Genomic DNA, 8,261 nt, shown 5'->3' with positions numbered 1-8,261 from the left:
GAGAAAACATGGTGAAAGAGTATGAAATGATTTGGAATTACCGAATTAGGAAACGGATTCACTGTATTAATTTAGAAGATTGGACAAATTTATAGTTGGAGATGAGAAAAAAGATTTGCAGTCATTAATAAAGAAGGCAGGAGATTGCCTTCCTATCTTTTCTTGCAGTAATTAATAAAGAAAGGAGATGTGTTTTTTTCCCCCTAAATTTTCATTTTAATATACTACCTCTGATTTAAAATACTACTTCCGGTCCTAATTATAAAACTCAGTTAACTTATTTGATAAGATTAAGGAAGTAAGTTAAGTTAGTTATTTGTAATAAATAAGTGTTGTTATTCCTAAAATATCCTTGTTAATTAAGTGTATTGACTAGAACTATCATTATTAGAAGGACTATCTTGGAAAAAAAAGCATAAATATGAGAGACAAAATGGATTGGGGTCTTATAATTAGGATCAAACAAAAAGTCAAATAGGGTTTTATATTAAAGACCGGAGGTAGTATAAATTAAATTTTATTGGAGAAATTTGATTTTTTTATAAGATAACATTTATTTTTGTCTTAATATTTAATGTGTTTTTTCAATTTTACTTCCATATATTCTCTTTCCTCTTTGATTTATTTACTGCAGCTTTTACTTCTTATCTTTATTAATAAAGGCATATTTTGAAAAAATAAATATATTTTACGTATTTATTGTTTTAAACTTATTTTAACTGATTTCTTCATAAACGTAAATGGATAAAGTTTATTTTATATTTTGAATTAGATGGAGTATAACTTACCTTTTATTTAGTGTTTATGAAAAAAATATTTAAAGTGTATTATATATTAATAGAAGTAAAATTGAGAAGTTATTAAATTTTAAGAGAGTGAATAAAACATTATAACCAATCAAGCTGACCCATGAAACATAATTGTTGAGATTTTTTACAATAAATAATTAATTTTATATCAATTTCTTAATTTATGTAGAGTGATTTTTATTTTTTTTTTGCCATCTATGTAAAGTAATTAATTAGAGCTTATAAAATGAATGAGAGGGGGAATATTATAAATGGTGCTGCTCATTTTAAGTTTTGCGCCAAATATACAGTGACATCCAAATTAAATACTACCTCCAATCCTAATTATAAGAGCCAGTTAACTAATTTGAGGAGATTAAAGAAGTAAGATGAGTTAGTTATTTGTCCTAAATAAGTGTTGTCTTTCTTAAAATATCCTTACTAATCAAATGTATTAACTAGAACTATGATTATTAGAAGGACTATCTTGAAAAAAAATTGAGTAAATATGAGAGACAAAGTGGATTGGAGGGTCTTATATTTAGAACCAAAATAAAAGTAAAACAGAATCTTATATTAAGGACCGGAAGTAGTACTTGATAGGAATTTTGGGGAAAGAAATTAACTTGGAGTTCATTAGTATATTTATAACATGAATTACGCGACATTATTAATTTAATTTGTTGTTTTACCATTCATGGGGGTTGTTGTCGGAATAGTGTCCCGCAAATGACAGCTTGTTTGTACCGTTGTGTTGATAGTGTTAGACCTGTTCGTTCCCTTTGAACTTGTTTGATCTATTGTATTGTATGAACTCAATTATATGCATACGTATTTGGCCAGAAAAAGAAAATTATATGCAAACGTATCGTGTGAATTGCAATTATAACCCTTGACACTGTGTGGCTGAGGTTGTCGTCATCATTTCATCAATGTGGTTGCGTTCTCGTAAAGCCAGACAGTTGCAAGTCCTTTTATGAGTCAATTCAATTCCAAGAGCATTTTTCCTTGTTTCCTAGCCAGCCAGTCTGGTTCCTGCTTAGAACAGCTTTTCTCTGTCGTACCCTCCGTCCGTCCATCTCATCTCTGTCTTGGATTCAAACTCTATTTCATATGAGTATGGTTAAATTCAAGGTGCCGTTTCCAGTTCTCCCTCTTCATCTACGTGACTTCATTGCCTCTCCTTCCCAATCACCTTGTATGATATAAGCAAAATCTGACTTTTATTTTAATTGGTTTTTGCTTCAGGCAAAAAAAATTAGTGTAATAATTTGTGTTTAGATGGACCATTAAAAAAATTAGTTTGCCAGAATCTTATTCAGATTTCAGATAATATATTGAAACATAATGCCAAACAAGCTCAATTTGTTGGATTCAGCTTCTCTCCTCTACTTTTTCCTCAGCTGCCCATCCGCAGCCCAACAAATGATGCCGTACGTGAGGGAGCAAATGGCCAATTCATGAGATGAGGCGGACTGAGTCACACAAATGCGGTGGTGGGGCACATGATAATATAAATAATTGTTAAAAATTATTAACAGTGACTCTTTGCACGGTTCAAACTTTTATAACATGACAAAAAACTTGAGAAACACAAATTAACTGAGTGAAAAATAGGGGTTAAGTAATCTCCTAAAATATTTTTTTAAAGTAAGACTCAATATCTTAAAATAGTTTTTAATAAAACTAACATCTTAAAATATTTTTTAAATAGTACTTAGTAGTCTAATGTAATTTTTGTTGGATATTTAATTTACAAGAAGTCATCAATATTCTAAAGTAATTTTTTTTGGATTTAAAACTCTAAAATATTTTTTCAGTAACACCTAGGATCCTAAAGTAATTTGGTGTGATTTTTTTCTTAAAGCATTTTTTAGTAACAAGAAGCACCCTAAACTTAAGATACGTACTAAGGGCTTTTGGAAAAAAAAAAAAAAGGAGAACTGCAATTAAGTCTCAAAAAAGAAATATAATTACTAAAAAATCCCAATAACAATATAAACAATATGTAATAACAAGTTCTAGAGTAAAAAATGACAACATCTTATTTATCATTAGTAATTATTGGCAGTTATTTTCCTTCATTGGGGTCTCGTTGTAATTCTCCTAAAAAAAACATTACTTTCAATCTTTAATATAAAAGCTAGTTAACTAATTTGTGTTAATTAAAGAAGTTTATTAAGTTATTTATTTATAATAAATAGGTATTTTCTATTCTAAAATACTTTTGCTAATCATGTGTATTAGCTAAAAGTACTACATGATGAAACATTTAACATATACAACCACTATCATGATTATTTTTAAAAAAAACAGATAAATATGAGATTGATGTCTTATATTTAGAACCAAATTAAAAATCAAAATAACTTTTATATTAAGGACTGAAAATAGTATTTTAGGGTGTTGAATATACAAAAAATTAGTTTACACCACTAAGTACTATTTAAAAAATATTTTAAGATATTAAATACATTAAAAGCTACTTTAAGATATTGAGTATTATTAAAAATACTTTTTTTAATTTTTTTTGGTGATTTTATAAAAATTTGAACAGGTGCGAGGGTCACTGTTAGCAACTGTTAATAATTATTCATGTCATAATGTGCCCCACCACCTCACTTTCGTGACCCAGCGCGCCTCATTTCATCATTTGGCCATTTATTCCCTCGCGTACCGCGTCGTTTCTCGGGCAGCGGAGGAAAGGTAGAGAAGAGAAGCTGCGTCCTAAATTGTTTGTTGTAGAAAATAGAAATACTGTTTCCTTTTCAGCTTTTGTGTCAATTTGAATATGCCTTTTTGGTTTCTCATGTATAAAAGATTCTGTGTATGATCAGCATCATTGTGCAGGGCGAATCAGGAAGCGGCATTTGCATTCAGCAAAGAATAAAAAAATTGGAGGTCGTTTTTATCACAAAGGCAAGCAACTTGCCTCGAATTATCTCACAAAATTATCACATTGATTTCTTACACAAGCCAACCTACATACAACTCTGAATAAATGAGTCCCCCCCAATAAGTTAAATTACTTGTAGTCCTCCCCCACCGATATTCTAACGTGTCGTCACTGCTCTAAATCCCCTCCTCCTCATGGCTTAATCAATCAATTCATTTCTGGAAATCCACCATCAACTTGTTCAACTTCTTGTTGCTTATTCTTTGCTCTACAAACTTCTTGCCCTCCTCACTGCACAATATACATAATTCAATCGAATTAAGTAAGCAGATCACAAGTGATTTTTTTTTTAAAAGGTAAAATTGCTGAGTATATTTTTTTAAAAAAAAAAACTTGTTTTTGGAATGAACGAACCTGTGGGACGTGGAAGGGGCTGAAGGAGTCAACTTGCGAGCGAGAGTGCTGGCGTCGTGATGAGTATTGATGACGCGGTTGAAGCACAAATAGCGACCGTAGGATGAGACGTCTTCGAAGATGCAGACGTGGGCGTGCACCAAGAAGTCGAGATCGACGGTCACGAACACTCCGTCCTCGTACATCTCGGCGGCGCCTCTCAAGTATGGAGTCTTGATGGAGAGATCGGGGTCGTCCATCAACAAGCCGGCGTTGATAGACACCATGTTCACCCCTCGGTCCATGGCCAACGCCCAGGCTGTCTTCTCCGCCACCGTCTTTGACATCCCATGCCATAACTGCTCACCCATTTCATTTCAAATCAACTTCATTAATATTAATTCAACTCACTTGCAGATTGCAATCACAGTTACTACATCCACTTAAAAGTTTATACTGCCCATCTTATCATCGAATCTTCCAATAATTGAGATGCCATCATCATTTTCTTAGTAAGCCACAGTTATGGCTCAAATTATTGGGCACACAAGTATATTTTTATCTAACTCCTTACTTCTGGACAAGGTTCTTATTTTTACTCATAGTCACTCGATAACAATACTGTTACTCATACTTACCATCTTTTGTATAATTATATATTCATGGCCCAACCATCAAGCTAGCCGGTCTCATGTGCCTTCTGTCTTTTCAAGTTTAATTTATTCTAATTTTACATATTTTTCGTGCACGCATAATCAGGATATCATATTTTTTTACACGTAAATATAGTTCCAAGGAAATCGGCAAAACCTTAAATCACACGTCCCATGCATTGGCCTCCATGGGAAACCAATTAATTATTTGAGATTAAAATGATAATAACAATACCATGCAATACAACCAAGAGCTAGCCCATAAGCACACATAGTTTAATCAGTTAACCAATGCCAAACAATTTCGTAAAACATAATTAAGTTGAAATAATTACCTTGAACTTTCGACATAAGTTGACATCACTCCAATTCCTTTCATCCAAGTCAAGGGATTTGCGATCCTCCCTCCACACAACGGCGGTGGCTGAGGATGCGAACACCACTTTATCAATGGTCTCTGTTTGAGCACAAGCTTCTAGCACGTTGTGTGCAGCTCTAACCTCCACATCCGCCATGTATTCCTGTATATACAAACCCAGAACACCGCCATAAGAATATTTATATCAGTCAACCGCTAAATTTCTCCTTATAAATAAATCTAGCCGTCTTTTTTGTTTTGCCCTTTTGTTTGGTGGGAAATCCAGCCGTCTTTAAATAATCAACCTGTTCAAACTTTTTCTTGTAATATCAAAATATGCTAAAGAAACAATTCGCCTCATATGGAATAGGTTCTGGCCAACTTTGAATTTGAAAAAAAAAATTTGGTCAGTTGTGGGAAATAGCTTGGTTAGTTCTGAAATTTCAAGAGCACACCCACTTATTCATGGCTTATTTATTCTTTTCATTTGGGAGGGAGGTATTAAAATATAGAGATTAATTAGTTTGGCACACCAAGCCGATGCTCATGTGCGAGGTTGGCCACTGAGTTTGGTGATATTCATTAATGATAATGACATATAAATAATACCAATTATTTGGGCAAGGGAGGATTAACCAACTTAAACTAATACTGCATCAGAGGCTTTATTTCCTCTATTTTCGCAGAAGTGCATGAACAATTGGAGGTCACAGAGCATCTAATAGCTGCCCAACAAGTGGGTAACCGGCCAATTAATTAGGAAAAATTTTCAGTAAACTGGTTTACTTGATAAATATGAGTTTTCTAATTTGTTTCTGAAGCTGATATTTACAAATGAAAATATATAATGTGTGTGAAAAGTATTATTAATCACAGTATCGGTTTAAGGGGGAAAAAATTGGGGACACTCATTTCAAGAACTCGGAAACTACTTTCCTCTATTGATGAAACTAGTAATTGACGAACGTAAACAGACTCTGCTACTTGCTGTCTTCTCCAACTACCACCAACCATGTTAAGCGCATGCATTAATTCTCTAAGTAAATGTTTTTTCTTTTTATTGAGGCAACTTTTGCCAGCAAGATGAACGCGTCCAAATAATCTCAACGAATTTCAAAAAAGGGATTAAGGAAGCTTACATCATAATCAGGCTGATCTTTCGGTGGCTCAAAGTTGTAAAACAAGCCAGAGCAGCCTTTGAGAGCATCAATTATGCTGTGGTAATCAAACGGGTCCGATCGGAAAATCTTGAGCTTATCGGAATCCGAGGAAAGCCGACGGAATTGCTCCTCCCCTAATCACAATTCACAAACCATTAAAGTAAAACGAACCAAAAGTAGTGGAATTATAGAATCAGAGTCGCGGGCAAGGAAATTAACCATGATCCTGAACAGAGGCATGGACGGTATAGCCCCGTTGAAGGAGTCGCTTGACCAAATTGAAGCCAAGGTGACCCGAAGCGTCCATCACGCAAACCGTGCTGACAGAGGGATCATAAAACGAGGGTGCCATAGCAATAGCTGTGCTGATACAGAGATAATGGGCAGCAGTCTCTGGGTTGAGAGAAAACGTACGGAAGAGATAGAGAAAGGTGGAGAGTGAGAATGGGAAGTAAGGGTGAAAGAAGAGGAGAGATATAAATAAGGAAAAGGGAGGGGGGTTAAAGCATTGAAAGAGTGTGGAGGGTAGATAGGTGGGAGGTAGTTGCAGTTCTTGGGAGGTTATTAGACACGCGCAGAGACGAGGGAGACGGACGCACCAGGGCAGAGAGAGAGAGAGATTGGAGATTTTCAACGACGATGATTAATGAGTTTGGTGGGAATGTGCGGGCTCTTCTTCTCAGCTAACTCCTTATTTCATTCATCTATAAAATTATGCTCCCTCGCTTTATTATTTGAATATTACTACGTACTTTACGTGTCGTTCACATTCGTGTAATGTTTTAATTGTACCAGCTCAACGTAACATGTGCTTTTCAGGTTGGGATTAATGTTTACAAAATTGATTTTTATCCTAATTAACTTTTATGAATAGAAATTATGATAAATATTAGTATATCATGATTTATATTTATACTCCTTCGATTCTTAATGTAAGATATATTTAATTAGATTAAGAATATTATGTAAGATGGTTAATTATAAGAAATATGACATGTTTTTTCTAAAATATCATAATCATCTTTATTAATATCCTTCATCCCTCTTCTACTTGATTAAGCTTAAGAAAGTATAAAATTTCAAAAAAATTTAATAAATATGAGAAATAAATCTTATATTTAGGATCAAAAAATCAATTCAATAATTAGCTCTTACGTTAACAACCAGATGACTATATATTTTTTTATAGAAAAAAGTAGCTTCATAAAAAAATTTATTTAAACAAATAATAAAAATTCAATTTTAACTCTAAATTGACTTTTTGGATGAAGGAACTAATTTGGGCAGCCATCCCAATCATGCTCGCCGCACTACCTCTGGAAGAAGACTAAACTTGAAAAGACGTTTTTGAGGGTAAAGCATACAATTGTGTAATATTCTATTAATCGGTCCTTTTTTTTTTTTATCTGAATATTATTAATCGGTCCTGTGAACAACTTGGGAGGTGTTTGGGTGCTATCAAAAGTACTTCTCAAAAATATTTTTTTATAAATTGAGATAATCTATAATATAAAAAGTCATAGGTTTTAACTTGTCCTCCCATGATTGATTTTTTAGGGTTTGTTTGGTTGGAGGGAAGGGGAGAGGAAGGAAAATGAACCCCTCTCCTCATTTGGTTAAAAATTTTGGAGGGGAGGGGAGCTAAAATGTCCCCTCCTCTCCCCTCCCTCCTCCCATTTTGGCTCCCCTCCAAATTGGGGGTTTTTGGAGGGGAGTCAAAATTTTGGACCATTATGCCCTTATAGTTTTTTTTAATATTCCACTTCTACCAATAAAATATATTATTATGATATTTATTTCAAATAAAAAATATATTATCCTAAGTAAAAAAAATAAAATATATATACATTATTATAATTAAAAATTATTTTAAAAATTATTTAAAAAAATTATAATATTATAAAATTAATTGTTTTTATAAATATATTATTTATTAAATATATTTTAAAGCTGGAAAAAAAGATAGCCTAAAGAAAATAAAATTTCATTTTTCTTAGAGCATATAAAATTTGT

The 8,261-nt window shown here is 33.0% G+C and overlaps 1 protein-coding gene across 1 annotated transcript; it reads right to left on the bottom strand.

Annotated features, from left to right (window-relative positions):
• Nucleotides 1–3,630: 3,630 nt before the first annotated feature.
• On the bottom strand, nt 3,631–6,802 carry LOC114745161 (cinnamoyl-CoA reductase-like SNL6). Its single transcript, XM_028933306.1, has 5 exons — nt 6,468–6,802; nt 6,228–6,382; nt 5,066–5,251; nt 4,099–4,436; nt 3,631–3,975 (listed from the first exon to the last, which is right to left on the bottom strand). Exons 1-5 carry the CDS (start codon nt 6,598–6,600, stop codon nt 3,897–3,899), a joined length of 891 nt encoding a protein of 296 aa, XP_028789139.1. The 5' UTR covers nt 6,601–6,802; the 3' UTR covers nt 3,631–3,896.
• Nucleotides 6,803–8,261: the final 1,459 nt, after the last annotated feature.

Source organism: Neltuma alba, unplaced genomic scaffold (assembly GCF_004799145.2).
Source record: "Neltuma alba isolate B1F8T4 unplaced genomic scaffold, ASM479914v2 tig00004553_pilon, whole genome shotgun sequence".
Taxonomy (NCBI): Eukaryota; Viridiplantae; Streptophyta; class Magnoliopsida; order Fabales; family Fabaceae; genus Neltuma; species Neltuma alba.
The sequence above is the reverse complement of the archived record's forward strand: the minus strand, read 5'-3'. Positions and strand labels throughout refer to the sequence as shown.

Coding starts and splice junctions, on each gene's coding strand:
- LOC114745161 (XM_028933306.1), bottom strand. CDS start 6,600: ATGGCACCCTCGTTTTATGATCCCTCTGTCAGCACGGTTTGCGTGATG. Junction 4,437..5,065: donor ACTTATGTCGAAAGTTCAAG/GTAATTATTTCA, acceptor ATGGGTGAGCAG/TTATGGCATGGGATGTCAAA. Junction 3,976..4,098: donor GCCCCTTCCACGTCCCACAG/GTTCGTTCATTC, acceptor TATATTGTGCAG/TGAGGAGGGCAAGAAGTTTG.